This window comes from Grampus griseus (assembly GCF_964374135.1).
Source record: "Grampus griseus genome assembly, chromosome: 4".
In the NCBI taxonomy this organism is placed as follows: domain Eukaryota; kingdom Metazoa; phylum Chordata; class Mammalia; order Artiodactyla; family Delphinidae; genus Grampus; species Grampus griseus.
Window position 1 is genome coordinate 21866947 of NC_138997.1, and position 22777 is coordinate 21889723.

Sequence of the window (22777 nt, forward strand, 5' to 3'; positions counted from 1 at the left end):
TCTTTAACTTTCTCTTGGTCATCCCAACCAGTGTCATGAATTCCGTACCTATTTCAGGCCCAGCCACTTTCCTGAACTCAAGATTTACGTCTCCTACTGCCTATTTGACATTTCCGTGTGTATATCTAGTGGACCTCTCAAGCTCAACTTATCCAACACTAAAACTCTTGATCGGCCCCCTCCCTTCAAAATATCTGCTCCACTCATAGCCTGCCCTGTTTCAGTTGATGGCAGCTCCATTTCTCAGGTGCTCAGGGTAAAAGACTTGAGTAATTCTTTCTCGTTCCGCTCACAACCAGTCCGTCAGGAAATCCTTTTGGTTCTGTCATAAAAGTGTTTCCGGATTCTAACCATATGACCCTCTCCACTGCCACCTGCCTTGTTCAACATCACCATCTCTCACTTAAATTCTTAGAGCCGCATGATTCCCTGCTTCCATACTTGCCCACCCCCACATCCTATCCTTACACAGGAGCCAAGAAGGATTCTTACAAAGGTCACTCAGATGACATCAATTATCTGCTCAAAATGCTGCAGTGGTTTCTCACTTCAGATTCTTACAGTGCCTGCAAGGGCCTGACCTTATCCCCATTTCCCCCTACCTTTCTGACCTCGCCTCAGACTGCTCTCTGCCTCGCTCACTCCACTGGTGTCTTTTCTGATCCTCGAACTCATAGGTGTGCAGCTGCCTTTGGGGCTTTGCTCCAGCTGTATCCCCTGCTTCGAATGTTCTTCGTTCAGATGTCCTTGAAGCTCATGCCCTCTCTGCTTTTAAGTCTTTGATCTAATTTCATCTTCCCTGAACCCTGCCCTGACTACCCTTCTTAAAGTTGCAAGCTCATCCTTTTTACTTTATTCTGTTTGCTTTTTCCTATATCATTTAACCACTTTCTAATGAAGTATATATTCAGTTTATTTATGTATACTATATATGGTCTGTCTTTCTCCCAGAAACCAAGGTTCTTTGTCTCCTACATTCACTGATGTACTCCAAGGTCATACAGAAATGCTTAGCACGTAGTGAGTACTCAATAAATATATTGGATCAAGGACAGCCATGCTATCTTACATTCTTTATATTCCACATAAGCAATCAACCTTGACTTGCCCTCAATTTTAGTTTTTTTGAGTGATTAGATACATATGTTTACCAAATAAACCAATACTTATATCTCTTCTTTCCTTGCTAAGTCTATTTAAGTTTATTTTAAATGTGTGACTAGGCAAGTAAATAATTAAACAGAATAAATAAAACAAAACAGTGGTGTGCTAGATTGTATTTCCTCACTGGGAAAAACTCTACTATTGGTATAGAGTATAACGTTTACATTTATTTTCACAAGTCATTCCAGAATTAAAGCTGCCACTCCACTGTGTGGACTATCCTCTCTTCATGGTGTCTTACTCTTGGGCAGTGACATCAGGCTAAGATAACAGTACTGCCACAAGATCAGTGGGTACCCTGCAGTGAGACCCAGTCACAGGAGTCAAAAAAGTCCTGCTTAAACTCTGAGAGCTCCTTGAGGGTAGGGTTGGGATTTGGTCTTTTTTATTCCTGGATCTAGGTACCAGGTGAACGAAGGACAAAACCAAAGATGCTGATGGTGAGGGCCTTTCATGACCATATGCATATTGTATGGCAGGGTTAAACACTGCTTCCATAATTCTTCAAAAATATGACATAAAAGGAAGTGGACAATTTATTTCATTCCTACACTTCTCAGAAAGTAATTAACCTGGTTTCAGCCACTTGTCTCTAACAGGTATTTTGTGGGAGACAAATGAGATGATGTATGTGAAAGGACTCAAGTTCTGTTTCATGTCAGAACAGTTTGAAACACCTGTTTCTTTTAAATTAAAGTATAGTTAATTTAAAACATCATGTTAATTTCTGCTGCACAGCAAAGTAACTCAGATATATATATATATATATATATTTACATATATATTCTTTTTTATATTCCTTTCCATTATGGTTTATCTCAGGATATTGAATATAGTTCCCTGTGCTCTACAGTAAGACCTTGTTGTTTATCCATTCTATGTATAATATTTTGCATCTACTAACCCCAAACTCCCACTCCATCCCTCCCCTAGCTGCCCTTCCCCTTGGCAACCACAAGTGAAAGACCTGTTTTTAAACTATCAGAGAGCAGTGGCTTTTTATGATTCACACGGGATGGGTCAGATGTTTCCTATAGTAAGGGGCCTCCACTTCTCAACCATAGAGTTTGTAATATTCTTGCATCTCTCCTCCGCCTGTGCAACCTGGATTTTGAGGCAGAATTCTGATAGCGACATGTATGACATTTACCTCAAGCAAGTCACTTAATGTCTCAGAACCTCAATTTCTTCACTGTGAAATAAGAGTAATATCTCTCACATAAAGATATGGCCAGGATGGAATGTGGTAACGTATGTGAGATGATTTTGTAAAACTAAAAGCACTCGGTAAATAATACTTATTCTAATTAATATTGCCATCATTAATGATATTATATCAAATGTTAACATTGAGTCCTGGTCAAAGAGAAAGTTATAGAGTATTTTACCTTTTCAGGCCTTCTTCACGCACATGGATTACACACACACACTCCTAGTAAAGTTTTTGATCCACAGAGCTACATACAGTAAGTGTAGAAGGTTGAAAGCTTCCAAAGCTGTTATGAAAAATCAGCCTTTGCTGTCAGCCCAGAAAACCACGTCAGTTTTTTTGCCAAATAACAATCAAAGCTGTAAAAATTTCCTTTCAGTTAACACTGGTTTCCATTATTGTTATTTGTTAGAAGTCTTTGAGGCCATTTCCTACTAATTCCACCATGCTTGGCATGGAGCATTCTGGCTAAAGCTCTTAGTTGTCCTTGACTAATTGTAGTTGGACAGGGCAGTGAAAGTCTCATTGATGAGATTTTAACATCCTGCACGTGTGGAGACTCACTGATGTAAAAGCCCAGGACTGAAATCCTCATTGTTTACACAAGCAGCTTCACGAGGCCTAGTATCAATTATATCACCCTTTGTACTGCTTGGTCCCAAGTCAGTAAATCTTGTTTTGTGAACAATGTGGAGTGGGGGGATCCTGCAACTAAAAAGGAGGTAGGGAATTTAAGAGACTTTGGGTGAAATTACAAAGATAATTTTAAAGTTTAGCAAAAAATTTGGAGTACTGAGATAACATAGACGAAGAGAATGATTATGACAGTAACAAAGAGAGGTTGCTTTAATTAAACTGATTAATGGATGGTTTAGATTGTATGTAACAGGAGGATTAGACTTAATATTTAGTTGTGGAAAAAAGGGCATTTTTATTGGATATATTCTTACAGTATCTTTAATACCTAGTTAAATTTCAGTTTTTCTTTTAAAGAGTTATACATCATATATTATAATCATTTTTATATTTTAAAAACATCTGAAAAATAACATAATTTTAGTCTACAGAACTTAATTTTTCAGTGAAAGCTTATGTCAAGAGATGTGGTGGATTTTGATTTTTGAAGGGGAGGTCAACAAATACTATTTTAGAAGGATGGCAAAAATAATTGTTTATATTTTATATATTTTGGTTTAAAATTTTTCTTTAATAAAATGGAATTGAATATGGGAATGTGTAATCTTCACATTCTTCGCCACTTTGAATTAAAGAAAACAAATTTTGTTACTTACGAAATTCTCAAATGATGTTTCAATCAACGGTGATTTAAAGACTGAAGACGTCTATTCCATGTCTGTAGAAGTAGCTACTTCTGTTATAAATTACATTAACAGTCAGTAGCTTATCTACATAAGATATTTGGCTGCTTCTGCTTTTCATTAATATGGTTTTGGAATTTCACCAATTCAGGAACATAATATAGTGGAAAGGCCTTGGGCTCTGTAATCAGACAGACCTGGTCTCAAATCCTGGCAGTCTTGTACTTGCTGTGGGACCTGGGCAGCTCACTCAAATGCTGCTAACCCTACACCATAGGATTGTTCTGAGGATTAAATGTGATACACATATCAAGTGACTGATAGAGTGCCCGTGGAAAAGTAGGTGCTCAGTAAATATTCATTCTCTTCCCTTCCTTTCCCCCCATTTGTCCACTTGTGTTTTTAATGGATCATCTTTACTCTGGGTTGTGTTGTAGGAAGTATTCTGGATGGATGGCTGCTGGAAACCCAATGCCTTAGCCAGCTCTTCTTCAATACTTAAGGATTTACTCTGGCATTGAGTAATGAGAATTTTGGTAAGAAAAATTAGATAAAGATAGTATATGGACTTTTCTTAAAAGGTCACTTGTATCTCAGATACTTCATAATAAGTTATATGGCTCTTCTCTAAATATATTGGGAAGTCACAGGGGTACGTTCACATATGGATTGTTGTTGTTTTGAAAATAAGTAAAACAGGTTTTTAAAGTCTGTTAACACCCTGATGTGCCCTTCATGTTGTTGTAAATGTATTATTTCACTTATCTCACCCTGTTTTGTTCTTTAAGTGTCTATGTACTCAGTAAGTTGTATAGTCTTTAACAGGTCTGGGTGTTATTCATCCCTTCAGTGTAGACTACATGAAGCACAGATTCTTAGAGGTTAAGTGGTTAAGTCAACACTACTGTCTGAAACTATAAAGGTTTTGACAATGTTAAAGAGGCAGGCAGAGGTATTGAAACTCTGAGAAGTTCTAAGATAAGTGATTTTCCTAAATCACCCAGAAAAATGATTATATATTGACTCTCAGGGTGGTATAGAGTATCTTTGGTTGGTTCCATTTCTATCCAATTTTTCTCCAAATGATATTAATTTTTAATTTCATCATCACATGAAATTAATATATAACTAGTACACCTATATTAGTAATTCATGTTACTAATTTGTGTTGTATGAAATATGTTGGACATATTAGGAAAGAAGGATGAAAAGGAGGTTAAGGATAATAGAAACAAATTAAGCGCTAATATTAGCATATATGTAAATTAGTAAATATGTATATTTTCTTTAAATTATTGTCATTGAAATGCATCTGGAAAAATATGTATTGAAGAATTTTGCACATAGGAGACAGAGCTGAAGGTAGGGAGGAAAGCAAAAAAAGTAAATTCTAATTTCATTAATTCTGATAAGGAATTTTGAAATCTTGATATATTTACATTTTGGAACCTAAAAATATGATAATTTAAAAATTATTTTAAATCTCATTTTTTTCAATTTTATTAATTTTTTATACAACAGGTTATTATTAGTTATCCATTTTATACATATTAGTGTATATATGTCAATCCCAATCTCCCAGTTCATCACACCACCACCACCACCCCCTGCCACCTTCCCCGCTTGGTGTCCATACATTTGTTCTCTACATTTGTGTCTCTATTTCTGCCCTGCAAACCGTTCATCTGTACCATTTTTCTAGATTCCACATATATGCGTTAATATACAATATTTGTTTTTCTCTTTCTGACTTACTTCACTCTTATGACAGTCTCTAGATCCATCCACATCTCTGCAAATGACCCAGTTTTCTTCCTTTTTAGCTAAAAAATTTTTAACTAAAAAATTTAACCACTTTGTCTATGATTATATTTTTCAGAAACCATATTTGAGAAGTACTTCCATCCAGTGCTACTTGTGTTTACTTCTGAACAGTCATTTTTTAACTGAGGCTGGCATTCATGTCTTCATTTTGGGGTAATTTTATCTTTCAGCATAAAATCATCATGTTAATAACCATGGTCATTGTTCTTCAATATCTTCTCTATTAAATTGGTTTATGTTCAGTTTGCTTAAATCCTTCGGTACTCAGTATTCAGGGCATGATAGAGGACAGATTACGGGAGATTCAGAGGAGGTTTGGTAAACAGCCTACAGAGCATTTCTATATTCGTGTAATATTCCAAATGAGTATTATATCCTGCAAATAAATTGGACTTCTTGGTATCTAACTAAAATTGGAAGTACACTCTTTATTAATATCCTGTGTGATTTTCACACCAGTAAAAAAAATTAGATATTGAGGGCTCACCCACGTTACTTTATTATCTGTCCCTGGCACTGACTTCTCCTGTCATTTGAGCCTTATGTTAGTTCAGTTTAAAACATTTCTTTCTTTATTGAGGCCTTTTGTTTTTCTTCCTAATAAACTTTCATATTTTTCCATGCCTATTAACTTTTTTCTTCTCTGTTAGATGCAACTAATACACTGCACTCACCCAACCTATAGTTATGTAATCTCTCAGTTCAGTTTTACTCTATAATGCCTTCATGCTGTGGGGAACCGTAGATTTGTGCAGGTAAATCCTCCTCTCAAAAGAAGAAAGTAGTATTGGCTCTCATGCTTCTGTACAGGACCCATCAAGGAGAGACTATTTTTCCTGAAGCGCTAAGAATTATTCTACAGTTACTCGGTCAATGTATGTGTCTTTTGTCCTGATATTAGGTTACTGTTTTACAAACAGTAAGTAAGCTATATGATCTAGTTTTATGACTAGATTAGGCTCAAGTCCATAACATTTATGGAGAAAGCTGCTATAAGGAGCATGCAAGGGGCATGTTTAACCTATTGCAAAGCATATTTACTGTCAAGACCATTACATGAAAAAGATGATTGCTTATTTTAAGAATTTTACCCATTTATTAGACATAAAAGTCTGATGGGACCTCTACTTAAAGAAAAGTAATAATTCATTCAAAAACATTACTGAGCATTACCACCCATCATGCACTGTTTTTATTTCATTGTCATAAATTGCACCAGGTTATTTATAAGTCATCCCTTCAAATTAGGCTTTTCTTTAATGCAGGTTGGTCATCAGGCTAGCCTAAAGCATCAGAGTTGTACTATATGTGCAGTTTTTATATTCATCTACAAGGCTGTCGAATACACAAAGGCAAGGATGGCACTCATCTTTTCACTTGTTGGATAAAAAAAAGTCTTGATTGCTCTTTTGCCTATAGTATTCATCAAGACAATATTATGTTCATTCAAAATGCTTTGCTGTTTGGTTTTGCTTTCAGTTGTATCAGTGCAGGTCTTCCTAAAACAGAAGCAAACTGGCAGCATGTAATAAGTGATTTGAAAAGAATTGAAGATCTTATTCAAGTGAGTACTCATTTTTCCATAAAATATCTGGTATAATTGCTATGCAGTACGTTATTCCTTGTGTTTTGCTGTCAATCTTAGTGAAATCTCACTTGAAACAAAAACGTTTCTGTAGAATTGGTGAGCCTCGTAGCACCTCAAATGAACTCTTTTATTTAGAATTTTCAGACCCTAATTATCTTTAAAACTCAGTTTATGAGTGGCCCAGCATGAAGAGCTCTCCGTCACCACCCACCAGAGAGACTCCCTTCTCCTACCCAAGAAACCAGGTGGCTTTGGGGCCCTTGTGGGGGGAATGGCCTGACTCAGGGAAGGGCTGTCTATTCCATGGGCTAGAGAATGCTTCTCCCACCTGGAGACACCAGCTGACCTGGCAGAACCTGTAGAGGGGAGAAATATGGGCTGTACTATTGTGTGGGCGATACAACAGGGACCAGTGAGAGTCCCGGGTCAGCAGGTGTACCAAACCTTTCAAATTAGCACCACAAAGATTCTGAAAACTGGACCGTCATTGGAATCACAGCATGCAAACATAGGTCAGAACCTCTACGCTAAGCCTACACAGGGTGGCTGCATGTTAAAACAGAAGATTCAAATTGGACCAGGGTCTCCTGACGTAATAGCCCAAATACCAGAATACAATTGAAAAATCACTTTTCATACCAAGAAGCAGGAAAAATCACAACTTGAATGAGAAGAGCCTCGGAAACAGACTCTGAAACTGAGATGGATTAGATGTTGGAATTATTTGACAAGGATTTTAAAACAGGTGTCATGAAGATGTACCAGCAAGCAATTACGAATATCCTTGAAACAACTGAAAAAAAAAAACAAAACCAGAAAGTCTTAGCAAAGAAATACAATATGTAAAATGCACCAAATGGAAATTACAGAACTAAGAAATACAACAAGTGGAATATGAAACAAACTGGAGAGGCTCATTAGCAGAATGAACATGACAGAGGAAAGACAGTCAACTTGAGGATAGAATAATAGAAACAAAATAGACTGAAAACAAAGCAAATAAAGCCTCAGGGATCTTTGGGACAGTAAAAGATCCAGCATTCCTAGCATTCTCATCCTAGAAGGAGAGGAGAAAAAGAATACAAATAAAAGACAGAGATTGGCCAAATTGATAACAAAAGACAAACCAACTTTATGCTGTCTACGAGGAATTCACTTCAAATATACATGTATATACAAATATATATACATATTATATATGTGTGTATATAATATATACATATATAATATGTATATATTATATACACACATATATAATATGTATATATAATATATACATATATAATATGTATACAAACATACACATATAATGTGTATATAATATATATACAAATATATACATATATAATATGTATACATAATATATACACAAATATATACATATATAATATGTATATATATAATGACATAAGTAGGTTGAAATTAAAAGAAGAGAAACCCATGCTGTAGTGGGTTGAATAATGTCCCTCTAAAATTCATGTCCACCTAGAACCTCAGAATGTATCCTTATTTGGAAATGGGGTCTTTGCAAATATAATTAGCTAAGGTGAGGTTATAGTGGAGTGGGGTGGTCCCAAATCTAATGACTAGTGTCCTTATAAGAAGAGGACAGGATACATAGACACAGGGAAGAAGGCCATATGAAAACCGAGGCAGCTACAAGCCAAAGGAGATTGGAATGATACAGCTACTGGCCAAGGAAGGCCAAGGATCCCCTGGAGCTGCAAAGGGTTTGGGAGCCATAAGGGAGGACAGTTCTCTAGAGCCTTCAGAGGGAACAGGCCCAATTGACTCCTTGGCTTTGAACTGCAAGTGAATGAATTGTTGTTTGAAGACACTTACTTTGTGATACCTTGCTACAGCAGCTCTAGGAAACGGAGGCACATGCACATAATAATTCACACAATAATTTTACAAATCAGAAGTGGCTATATTCATATCAGATAATGTAGACTTCACAGCAAATAAAGTTACGAGAGTCACGAGAGACATTACATCATGGTAAAAGATGAGTCCACCAGGAAAACATAATGATCTTAAATGTGCACCTACCAAACAGCAGAGCCTCAAAATGTAAGAAGCAAAAACTAATAATAGAACCGAAAGGTGAAGCAGACGAATCCATAAATATATTAACAGTTGACTTTAGTACCTCCTCAGTGACAAATAGAACTACTAGACAGAAAATCAGACAGGATATAGAAGAACTGGATGACACAGTCAACCAGCAATATCTCATTTCCATAGAAAAACACTTCATCCAACAACAGTGAATAAGCGTTTTTTTCAGGCAACACTCACCAAGACTGAACATATCCTGGGCCATAAAACAAACTTCAGCACATTTATCAGAACTGAAATCATGCAGAATATGTTATCCAACCACAGTGCAATCAAGTAGAAGTCAATTACGTAAGTACGACCGGAAAATCTCCAAACACTTGGAAATTAAATGAGACACTTATAAACATTCCATGGGTCAAAGAGCAGGTCTCAAAGGATATTTAAAAATATAGAACTGAATGGAGACAAATATGCAACATAGGAAGTTTTGTGGGATTTAGCTAAAGCTTTACTTAGTGGGAAATTGATAAAACTAAATGATTACCTTAGAAAAGAGGAAAGATCTCAGTTTACCAATCTAAGTCTCAAGAAACTGGGAAAAGAGCAAAATAAGCCCAACACATGCAGAAGGAAGGAAGGAATAAAAAGGAAGGAAGGAAGGAAGGAAATTGAAATCAGGAAAACAATAGACAAAAATCAACAAAACATAAAGCTCTTTACTTTGGGAAAATAAATCAATAAAGTCAATAAACCTTTAGAAAGCCTGACAAAGATAAAGGAGATGACACATACCATTAGTATCAGGACTGAAATTGGGGTCTTACTACAGAACCTACAACCATTAAAAGGATACGAAAGAAAAACTATGAACAACTTTATTCTCGTAAATTTGATAATTTGGAGGAAATGGACAATTTCCTCAAAAACCACAAACTACCAAAATGTAACAAATGCAAGACCTGTTCAGTATTCGAAAATCAATCAATGTAATCCACTATATGAGTAGACTAAAGTAGGAAATCATATGATCATATCAACTGATGCAGAAAAGACATTTTAAAACTGCAGCACCTCTTCAATGATAAACATGATAAATATTTCTCAGCAAACAAGGAATAAAGGAGAAGCTCCTTCAGTTTGTTACAGAGCATACAGAAAACCTAGAGCCGACATTAGACTTAATGGGGACTGACTGCTTTTCCCCTAAAATTGGGAACAAGGCAAGGATGTCTTTTCTTACCACTCTTATTCAACATAGTATTGAAACTTTAGCTCAATTGGCAAGGCAAGAAAAAAAGAAATAAAAGGCTAAGGCAAGAAAAATAAATAATAAGTATGCGTATTAGAAAGGAAGAAATCATAAATCACCCTAAGTCTTTTTTGGAGAGAAAGTACCAATAAATGGCTGTATTTTATTTAGGGAATGCAAATTAAAGCCTCAATGACATGTCACCTATATGAATATTTAAAATAAAAAATATTGATAATACCAAATGCTGGCAAGGATGTGGAGAAACTGGATCATTTATATATTGCTGGTGAGAATGTGAAATTGTACAGCCACTCTAAAATAGTTTGGCTGTTTCTTATAAAACAAAACACGCATTTGCCATGTGATCCAACAGTTACACTCAAACATTTATGTCAGAGACATGAAAACTTGCATTCACACAAAAACATGCATATGAATGTTAATAGAACTTTATTTATGATAGCTAGAAACTGGAAAGAACCCAAATGTCCTTCAACAGGTCAACAGTTAAGCTTCGGTACATTATATCAAACAGTAATAGTGAGCAGTAATAAGGAACAAATTACTGATACAACAAGTTGTGTGGATCTCCAGAATATTAAGCTGTGTGAAAAAAAGCCAGTGGGGTAAACAAACTGTAGTTCGTCCATACAATGGAATATTACTCAGTGATAAAAAGAAATAAGCTGTTTAGCCATGAAAAGGAATGGAGGAACCTTAAGAGCATATTGCTAATGAAAGAAGCCAATCAAAACAGGCTACATACTATATGATATGATACTATATGATTCCAACTATATGACACTCTGGAAAAGGTTGGATACAATACAACAGGGGATAAGGGAAAGGGAAGGATTAAAAGGTGGAGCACAAGTGATTTTTAGGGCAGTGGAACTATTTTGTATGATACTGTAATGATCAACGCATGTCATTATACATTTGTCAAGAACTATAGGTGTACACCACCAAGAGTGAACCCTGATGGAATCTATGGACTTTAGTTGAAAATGTATCAATATTGACTCATCAATTGTAATAAATGTACCACGCTAATGCGAGATGTTAATAATAGGGGAAACTTGGGAGGGGGCCAAGGGGCCATATAACTTTCTGTACTTTCTGCTCATGTTCTGTAAACCTACGACTGCTTAAAAAATAAAGTCTATTAAGTTTTTCAATAAGCCTATTTCAAAGGTTATATGCTGTATGATTCCATTTATATAACGTTCTTGAAATGATATCATAGGAATGGAGAGCAGAGAAGTGGTTGCTGGGGATTCGATGGATGGTAGGAGGTGGGAGGAGCATGTCTGGAGGAAGTTGATTGTGGCTATACAACGGTAGCAGGAGGATTCTGTATCTTAACTGTGATAGTGGTTACGTGAATTTACACCTCTGATAAAATGGCATGGAACTACACACACACACACACTAGTGCACATAAAACTGGTGAAATCTGAACAAAGTGGGTGGATTGCATCCGTGTCAATTTCCTGGTTGTGCTATTTTACTGTGTTATGCAGGACCTCAACACTGGAGGAAACAGTGAAGGCGTACACAGGATTTGCCTGTATTTTCTCTTACAATTTCATATGAATCTAAGATTATCTCAAAATAAAGAATTTCACTGAAAAAAGTGTTAGTGTTTTCAGTAGGTTGTTCTCATTATATCTAAAGCGGGAATAGTTTTTCATATTACCGAATTTTGTTTCCATTTCAGTCTATACATATGGATACCACTTTATATACTGAAAGCAATGCTCATGTGAGTATAGTTTGTTTTCAATATTGCTATATTTTCTAATTTTCAAAGGTCTAAGAAGTATATTTTCATAAGTTTACTGGACTGTGTATAGTTTTAAAATCTAACTTTTACATAGATGCTGTTTGCATGGTAGCATCATTGCCGAATCAAAACATAAACTTTTCCCATCAGTGTCAAACAAAATACAGTATATATTTCTGTGATGCAATTAAATCATGATGCAGTTAAATACAAGAATCAAGTTAACTCAGGCAATTTAAAAGTATCCAATATATCAGTTGTTTCCAGTGCTGTAGCATATTGTCACTTTTAATCATATTTTTTACAAATTGTTTAAATACATTCATGCTCTACATTTTGCCTGAATCTCTACCGTTGTCAAAAAGGGATTCTGACTGGTTACTCTCTATGTGAGAAAAAAACCAAACACAACCCACAAAGTCTATCAGAATTCAAAACTGATCTCGAACTTGTTTCATTAATATGCTGCTGACGTTGCCTTAGTCATATAGGATTTCAGCTGAGTTGCTAGTCCTTTCCCTCTGAATTGGCTACAAAAAACCAAGAAACAAATCCCTGACATCTTCACTTCGTGAAAAACAAAGTGTGTTGTGTGCATTCAGAACAGTGAGCCCTCTCTCTATTATTCCTTAAGTAGAATTTCTCTGCAATAGAAGGTTTTGCCCTATCAAGACTTTCTAAGCATTGGAAAGAAGCCACAGCCAGAAACTAGAAAGAACAGATACCCATCATTCACTTAGATAGTGCTGCTGTGCTAGAAATTGCTTCCCTCTTTTGGCTTCAGCATGTTTTCCACTTTTCTTTGCATATTCTTCAAAGTAGAAAGCAGTCAGCTAACCACCAGCACTCCGAATCCTGAGATTGCTTTTTTTGTAAGACGATAACCTCGCAACCCGTGGGTTGTAGAAAGTAGTTGAGATTGAAATTTAGATTTAAACCCTGACTCAGCCACTTCCAAGCTTTGTTACCTTGGAAGACACTAAATATTTCTGAACCTCAGTTTTATTATTTATTTTATTTATTATTTAGTTTATTATCGACATGGTGACAGCATTTATTACCCTTTCAATCCGGAGAAGCTGCTGTGGGGCAATAAGGAATATTGCCAGTCCCAGGCACATGGCTATCATCCTTCCTTCCTTCCTTCCTTCTTCCTTCCTTGCTTCCTTCCTTCCGTAAGCACCTGTTAAGTGCCTGCAGAGTCCCAGGCACTGTGCATGACATTGAGAACAGGAAATCAGACACGTCGTGGTCAAATTCCCACATGCTCATTAAATGCTTCTTTTGTTTGAAGTTTAAGTTTTTGTTAAAGTAATCCTCTTGGGAAATGTATTTTTGTGGGACCTGAAAGGTACCTTTCTGATATGGCCAGCCTGTGAATAGACCATACACCTGCTTTGATTTTTCTAAGAAATTTCTTGGAATCACGTCTGCCTCTGGAACTTTGGAACTTGCAGGAATAGTATGATTAGCAGCCACCACTGTTTAAAAGGTTAACAATATGATCTGATTCTAAGAAATTCTTCCATATGCACCATCTCTATTAATGTTCTGAGAGTCTCAGGTCAGTATTATCTGTCCTTTACACAGAGGAAATGTGCTTTGTGAGGAAAAAGTGGCCTATTATTTCCACGTTTTCTAGTTTTATGTTCTTTCTTCTATACAGTATCACCATCCTTCCTGTTTTGTTCTCAGTTTGTTTTGGTTTTGATATCAAAGCCAAAGGAGAAGAAAAAAATCAAGCTGCTTCCTATGTAAAACTTTTTAGGGGTATTGTGTTTCTTTATAAAATAGCTGGATTGACTTTCTAAAAAATCAAAATTACATCCGTGTGAAACTGAATAATGGGGAAATAATTCTTTCCTTTTCTCTTTCAAAATGGTTCTTTGCATCTCTTTTAGCCCAGTTGCAAAGTAACAGCGATGAAATGCTTTCTCCTGGAGTTACATGTGATTTTGCATGAGTCCAGAAATTCAGACATTAACGATACAGTAGAAAACCTTATCATCCTAGCAAACAGCAGTTTATCTTCCACTGAGGTGAGTTATCCAATAGTTATGCAGAGCTACATCAGATGCTCTTGGCTTGATTGGGAGAAATCATGCACAGGCTCCCCGGAAGGGGAGTGTGGATAGTGACCTGTGCTTGCACACAGGCTTCTTGGTGGCTGCAGTAGCAGCCTTAGCGTCTCATGCCTGTCTCTGGTGTCTGCACTGATAGCCACGGCTCGCACCCATCTCTGGAGCTTGTTTAGGCAGTGCTCTGAATCCCCTCTCCTCGCGCACCCCAAAACAATGGTCTCTTGCCTCTTAGGCAGTTCCAGACATTTTCCTGGACTCCCTCCCAGTTAGCTGTGGTGCACTAGCCCCCTTCAGGCTGTGTTCACGCAGCCAACCCCAGTCCTCTCCCTGGGGTCTGACCTCCGATGCTGGAGCCTCAGCTCCCAGCCCCCACCCACCCCGGCAGGTGAGCAGACAAGCCTCTCGGGCTGGTGAGTGCTGGTCAGCACCGACCCTCTGTGCGGGAATCTCTCCACTTTGCCCTCTGCACCCCTTTTGCTGTGCTCTCCTCCTTGGCTCCGATGCTTGCCCCCTGCCTCCCCCCATTTCCGCCAGTAAGGGACTTCCTAGTGTTTGGAAACTTTTCCTCCTTCAGAGCTCCTTCCCAGAGGTGCAGGTCCCATCCGTATTCTTTTGTCTCTGTTTTTTCTTTTGCCCTACCCAGGTACGTGGGGAGTTTCTTGCCTTTTGTGAAGTCTGAGGTCTTCTGCCAGCGTTCAGTAGGTGTTCTGTAGGAGCTGTTCCACATGTAGATGTATTTCCGATGTATTTGTGGGGAGGAAGGTGATCTCCACATCTTACTCCTTCGCCATCTTGAAGGTGTCTCTGAAACTGTTTAAATTACTATAATTTGTGGTATTCATCGAAATAGTTGAATTCAACCAATAATAATTGGGTGAATATTATGTGCCAGGCCCTATGCTAAATGCTAGGGGAGCAAAAATACATAGCCTTGCCTTCCTGGAAAAGCCTAGAGAAGAGTGGTATGAGAAGCATAAAGCTCCATGATATCAATGTAATACATGATGTGATATAAGACGGAGTCTAAACAAGAGGTTCTGAGAATGTAGAGAAGGGACATTTCGTGCAGCCCCAGGAGCTCTCAGGTTCAGAAAAGCCTTCCTAATGGAAACAGCGCCTGAATGATCTTAAGTGTGAGTGGTAGTAGCTAAAATAGAAGTGTGGAACAGGCAGAGAGAAACGCAAAGACAGCGAGGCACCTAATAGCCTGATGTATGTATGGGAGCTAAAGGCATGAGCCCAGTGTTCCTAGGGCATATCTTTGAGCTGTGGAAAACGTGAAAGAAATAGGTAAGGAACCGCTCAAGGAGGGCCTGCATGCCATGCAGTGAAGCATGGACTTCATGCTGGGGTAGGTGACCAGAAACTATTGAAGGACTCTAAACAGAAGTTCATGATTCAATAGATTATTTTTTTTTCAATTTTTTTTTTCATTGTCCTTAATTCACTCTAGGAAAAATCAGCCCTCATCAAATCACCCATAGTTCTTCCTAATATGATAATTAATCTACCAACAAATTTATGTCTCAAGACTTCACCATATGGTTCAAATGATATGAGATTTGCAGGAAAGGCATATTTTAGACTTTCCAACCTAATCCTTTCTTTTTATCTGCAGTATAAAACTGAATCGGGATGCAAGGAATGTGAGGAGCTGGAGGAAAAAAATATTAAAGAATTTTTGAAGAGTTTTGTACATATTGTGCAAATGTTCATCAACCCTTCTTGAGTGCAGCTAATCCTTTTCAGCATTTCTATTATTAACAAACATCTCCCCACTGCTTAGAGGCAACAACGAAACACTCAGCATTTCAAATATGCTGCCAAAATAAATTCTTCTGGCAAGAGGATGATCAGGATCTTTGATCGGATGAACTCACAGAAATGAAGGCCGAACAATGGCATTGAGTACCATGGTGTCTACGAACGCAGGACTTATTTTATTCATTTATTTTTAATTTATTATTGAGATTGTACATATTTGTAGCATAATGTAAAATGTTGAATAAAATTGTGTATATATTTTATCTTTTGAAATTGCACTGATATTTTATGTCATAAGAAAATAGAGGGTGTTTGGTTCAAGGGTGATAGTCAAATTATTTAACAACAACTGGGGCTGGACACCACTGCTGTAGGTAAAGAGGATGCCCCAACCAATGTGGAAATTGACTACCAGCCTTCCTTTACTTCTCCTTTAGGTGTAGCACTTGGAGGGAGAATTGACTACCAACGAGAAAGGAGGAACTACATGTGAGACCAGTAATTCTGTTATTGATATATAAAGCGCTTGTTATGAGAGAGAGAATTTGCAAGTACCCGGCATGGAATGTGCATCAGTCCATCTCAGGTGGGGATGGCAATAATAAACCTTCACTGATAGGTGGAACTGTGTATCAAAAACTAATGATTGCACCGGTGTTTATATTTCATGCTTCCCCAAGTACAGGTATTTTATTTTTCCACATTGTATTTGCCATGTTTGTATAATAAAAAACTGCTGATGAGTTAAAGTCAACATGATCTGGCATAAAATAATTGTTTCTATTATTTTTTAGTATACTGTCTAAAATTTTCAAACTCTTTTCAAATGGAACTGACTGAAATGAAATATTCTCATTTCATCACAAATTTCTTTCCCCCGGTTCACTTCTGGCAGTCTTTACTGAGAGACTAAATGGCAGGAATTGATCTCCTAAGAACTGGATTTCTTTCCATTTCACAGTACAAACCATTTCTCTATTGAAACATTCTTTTGGAGTCCAGTGCCCCATCCAGGCTCATGTATCTCATTCTTTTAGTCAATGTATGCTTAAAATTTTCTTTCAAGATAGTTTTAGAGAAATCTGTATTCCATTTCACTTCCAAAGAGTCCTGTGTTTGCTCTCAGTTCATTCCCTGATCTCAGTCCAGACAAATAGACAAAAGCAGCCATTGGGATTGTACCAGTTTATTAAATTTCATTTGAAATGGAATTTTTGATAATGCAATTGTTTTGTTTATTGTATCAGAAGGTACTAAACAGCAATTTTAAAAGTTAAAATACAGATTTTTTGATAATTATTCAATTAGAGGTCAAATTATTGTAATAAGTCAAGAAAATTTTACTATGTGCATTAAACCCAAATACATTACAGGAATTCTGTTTTTAGTTTAATCTTTCTAGATGGCGAATAATAATGTCTAAAACATGACAATATATTTCTTTGAGATAAAAATAGTCTAGATGGAATGATGGCATTTGTAAACCACAGTCATGATCATGCTTCTGCTCTTTTATTTTGGTTCTTGTGGTACAACATTTTGGTCTGTGACTTGGATAAAGATAGAAGGGGTGCTTATCAAATTTGTGGAATATGTAAATTATGTAACAGAATAAAAATTTACAATTGCCTCAGACTAGAAGGAAGTGCCAGTGTAACAAGATGAAAATTAACAAGGATGTTCAAAGAGTTCCGTACTTGGCCACAATAATGAACTGCAAGAGAAGGAATAAGGAAGATGCAGCTGGATTCAGCAAAAAAAGATTTTAGGTTTTTATGCACTAGTAACTCAGTGTAAGTTGACAGTTTGATATGACTATTAAAAAGGCAATTGCGATTGTTGGCTACTTTCATATAAATATATTACTTAGGTCAGTATTTTTAAAGTGTGACCAATGGCATCAAAATCACCTGGAAGCTGTTATGTTTGTTTGTTTTTTGTCTTTTACAGTATTGAGAAATAATTGGCATACATCACTATATATGTCAAAATCACCTGGAAGCTGTTATGTTTGTTTGTTTTTTGTCTTTTACAGTATTGAGAAATAATTGGCATACATCACTATATATGTTTAAGATATAGAGCATGAGGTTTGATTTACATATATTGTGAAATGATTAACAAAATAGGCTTGGCTAACGTCATCTTCTCATATAGATACAATATAAAGAAAAGAAAGAAAAAAGAAAACAGGAAAAAAAATTTCTCCTTGAGATGAGAACTTAAAGAATTTACTCGCTGGGACTTCCCTGGTGGTACAGTGGTTAAGAATCCGCCTGCCAACGCAGGGGACACGGGTTCGAGCCCTGGTCCAGGAAAATCCCACATGCCATGCAGCAACTAAGCCCATGCACCGCAACTACTGAGCCTGCGCTCTAGAGCCCGTGAGCCACAACTACGGAGCCTGCGTGCCTAGAGCCTGTGCTCTGCAACAAGAGAAGCCACCACAATGAGAAGCCTGCACACTGCAACAAAGTCACCCACACTCACCGCAACTAGAGAAAGCCCGTGTGCAGCAACGAAGACCCAATGCAGCCAAAAATAAATAAATTTATTTTTTTTAAAAAGGAATTGGGCTTCCCTGGTGGCACAGTGGTTGACAGTCCGCCTGCCGATGCAGGGGACATGGGTTCCTACCCCGGTCCGGGAGGATCCCACATGCCGTGGAGCGGCTGGACCCGTGAGCCATGGCCACTGAGCCTGTGTGTCTGGAGCCTGTGCTCCGCAACGGGAGAGGCCACAACGGTGAGAGACCAGCGTACCGCAAAAAAAAAAAAAAAAGGAATTTACTCTCTAAACAACTTTCCTATAAATCATAGGTCAGTGTTAGCTAGAGTCATCATGTTGTACATTACATCCCTAGCACTTATTTATCTCGTCACTAGAAGTTTGTACCTTTTGACCATCTTCCTCTCTTTTTTTAAAATGAGTTGTTTTTAAGATTTCACATAAAAGTGAGATCATACAGTATTTGTCTTTCTCTGACTTATTTCACTTAGCATAATGCCTTTAGGTTCCATCTATGTGGTCACAAGTGGTGAAATGTCTTCATTTTTTATGGCTAAATAATATTCCATGGGATACATATGTGTGTGTGTGTGTGTGTATACACATACATATATATGCCTCAACTTCTTTATCCATTAATCCATAGATGAACACTTAGGTTGTTTCCATATCTTGGCTGTTGTAAATAATACTTCTGTGAACTTAGGGGTACAGATATATTTACAAGTTAGTGTTTTTGTTTCCTTTGTATGTATTCCCAGAAGCAGAATTGTTGGATCATATATATGGTAGTTCTATTTTTAATTTTTTGAGGAACTTCCATAGTGTTCTCCATAGTGGCTGCACCGTCTTACAATCCCATCATCTGTGCACAGGGTCCCCTTTTCTCCATATCCTCACCAATACTTGATATTTGTTGTCTTTTTGACACTAGTCATTCTAATAGGTGTGGGATAACTTCTCATGGTTTTGATTTGCGTATCCCTGATGGTTAGTGATGTTGAGCATCTTTCCATGTATCTGTTGGCTTTGTACATCTTCTTTGGAGAAATGTTTATCAGGTCCATTGAACATTTATTAAATTTTTAAAATTGAGTTGTATGAGTTCTTTCTTTATTTTGGATATCCACCCTGTTTCAGATATATAGTTTGCAACTATTTTTTCCCATTCTATAGGTTGCCTTTTCAGTTTGTTGGTGGATTCTTTTGCTGTGCAGATGTTTTTTAGTTTGATGTAGTCCCACTTACTTATTTTTGATTTTCGTTGCTTGTGCATTAGATGTCATGTCCAAAAAACCATTATCAAGACCCATGTAAAGGATTTTTATTCCTATGTTTCCTTCTAGAAGTTTCATGATTTCAGATCTTATATTTAAGTCCTTAATTCATTTTATTTAATTTTTGTGTGTGGTGTTAAGATATGGGTCCAGTTTCATTCTTTTACATGTGGGTATCCAGCTATCCCAGCACAATTTATTGAAAAGAACTTCTTTTCTCCATTAAGTATTCTCAGCTCCCCTGTCAAATATTAGTTGGCTGTATATGCTTGATCTTATTTCTGGGCTCTCAATTCTGTTTCTTTTGTCTATTGTCTGTTTTTATGCCAGTACTATACTATTTTGATTACTATAGCTTTATAGTTTAGCTTGCCTCCTTATTTGATCTTCTTTCTCTGTATTTCATTGGCTGTTTGGGGTATTTTGTGGTTCTATATAAATTTCAGGAGTGCTTTTTCCACCTCTGTAAAAAAGGCCATTGAAATCTTGATAGGGATTGTATTGAATCTGTAGATGGCTTTTGGTAGTATTGACATTTTAACAATATTTATTCTTCCAATCCATGAATATGGGATATATGTATAGCTCATTGTTTAGGGGCCCAAATCAGGCCAAAATGTGCACTGAACTACCTAGTCAGGTGAGGCCACTAGCTTTGCTCTGCAAATGGGGAGAGCCAACAGCTATGCGGTCTGTTCAAGTGCCACTGTGCATAGGCTACTGAAAGGGCTCTGCACCTTCCTATATGCGCTGGTTAGGTTCCCTGGTAGGACAGGCTGAAGGACCATGAATTAGATTCCTTGCCAGGACGCAGTGGGAGAAGCAGCTCTAAAGCTAGTAAAGCTCTTCATTTGTTGTCTTAACTCAAGCCAACCAACACCCCAGGTTTCCTGACAGAGCAGGGTCACTGGCTTTGTTCTGCAAAGCCAGCTCCGCCCACCTGCCTCTTGGCTCAAGTGCCACTGGGTTGCACAACTTCCAGGAGTTGTCTCCAGCTCTTCTGGTCAGGTGGGGTCAGAAGACACTCTCCACAGTGGGTGGAGCTATATCTCAGCTCCCTTGCCTGGGTGGGAGGGGAAGCTATTCTCAATAAAATGAAAAATTTTAAAGCTTTTATTTTATTTTTTTCCCTAGCTTTTCTACTGATGGAGAATAGAAAAAGATGTCACAAAGAAAGAAAACTACAGGCCAATATCACTGATGAGCATAGATGCAAAAATCCTCAACAAAATACTACCAAACAGAATCCAACAGCACATTAAAAGGATCATACACCATGATCAAATGGGGTTTATCCCAGGAATGCAAGGATTTTTCAATATATGCAAATCAGTCAATGTGATTAACCATATTAACAAACTGAAGGAGAAAAACCATATGATCATCTCAATAGATGCAGAAAAAGCTTTCAACAAAGTTCAACACCTGTTTATGATAAAAACCCTCCAGAAAGTAGGCATAGAGGGAACTTACCTCAGCATAATAAAGGCCATATATGATAAACCCACAGCCAATATCATTCTCAATGGTGAAAAACTGAAACCATTTCCTCTAAGATCAAGAACAAGACAAGGATGTCCACTCTCACCACTCTTATTCAACATAGTTTTGGAAGTTTTAGCCACAGCAATCAGAGAAGAAAAGGAAATAAAAGGAATCCAAATTGGAAAAGAAGTAAAGCTGTCACTGTTTGCAGATGGCATGATACTATACATAGAGAATCCTAAAGGTGCTACTAAAAAACTACTAGAGCTAGTCAATGGATTTGGTGAAGCAGCAAGATACCAAATTAATGCACAGAAATCTCTTGCGTTACTATACGCTAATGAAAAATGCACCATTTTTAACTGGAAGTTTCCAATCCAGTCCTTAGACAACAGTTAGCCTCCAAGCAGTGCTTGTTGGGATGGAGGAAGGAAAACCATAATGGCTGTCACATTACCAAGAACCATAATTATCACATTATATAGCCAATATTGTCACATTATCAATAACCATAATTATCACATTACATAACCAATATTATCACATTACCAAGAACCATTTATAGTGACTGGTAATCTATTCTGGTTATATAAGCACAGAGTGGGTTTAAAATTTGGTATTTTCCAATGCTCAAAATTAGAATTCCTCCCACATTAGTTACTTAATATGGATAACTTCAGTTGATCTTAAGAAACTCAAGGCATAGATGTGCAACTTCTTAAAGCATTCTTAGCTAACTTAAGAAAAAAAGTAATCACACAAAACAATCTAAATTTTATTTTTTATGCTTGTATTCTTAACAAATTAGTCTTTCATTTGCGTTTCAAAATTTTCCCATCTTGAACTGTTCTTAATTAACCAGCTCAGTGTTATTTGCCTAGACTGGTATGCTATGTTTATGTCTCACCTGCCCTAAATGCTGAAGGTATTTGTCTTATATTACGTATAATAAAGAAAGCACCAACTCATAGACCTAGGACCTCAAATAGTAAAAGCAAGCCTAATAAAAATCAAGTTTACAGCCCAAAGTCATACTGATGAATTATATTCTTACCTTTTCTTAATTTCAGATAAAGAAGAAGATGTATGAGAGACTATTATTTGTACACTCTCCCTGGCAATAAGCAGAAAGGACTAGAGGGCAGAGGACATGGAAATACGAAGAGAACCAATACACAATTTGTGAGCCCAGAGATTTTAAAACCCAATCACAAGCCTAGTTTTATAGACTCTCATTCTTTATCTTAGAACAGAGAATCATTGAGATGATTTTATTTTGCTGCTGTTGCTGTTGTTGTGAGAGGGGCCTTATATGTTTTGATGTGTTACTGTTTCTAACCATCAAAGTCAATGTTCCCTAAGTTCATACTGACATATGATATACAAATCAAGGAATGTGGTTGATCCCTCTCCTCCTCCCACCCACACAAATACTGCGAATGCATTTTTTTCTCT

The 22777-nt window shown here is 37.1% G+C and overlaps 1 protein-coding gene across 2 annotated transcripts in view; it reads left to right on the forward strand.

Annotated features, from left to right (window-relative positions):
- The window catches only part of IL15 (interleukin 15), an 86764-nt gene extending 64349 nt beyond the window's left edge, over positions 1-22415 (forward strand). The window contains exons 2-8 of one of the 2 annotated variants that reach the window (XM_082652690.1): positions 4131-4229; positions 5573-5670; positions 6997-7081; positions 12142-12186; positions 14109-14246; positions 15907-16638; positions 22393-22415. In XM_082652690.1, the coding sequence (XP_082508816.1) occupies positions 4218-4229; positions 5573-5670; positions 6997-7081; positions 12142-12186; positions 14109-14246; positions 15907-16017 (489 nt within the window). In that variant the 5' untranslated portion in view covers positions 4131-4217 and the 3' untranslated portion in view covers positions 16018-16638; positions 22393-22415. The remainder of the gene's footprint in view (positions 1-4130; positions 4230-5572; positions 5671-6996; positions 7082-12141; positions 12187-14108; positions 14247-15906; positions 16639-22392) is intronic. The other variant, XM_082652691.1, reaches the window with a different exon arrangement.
- Positions 22416-22777: the final 362 nt, after the last annotated feature.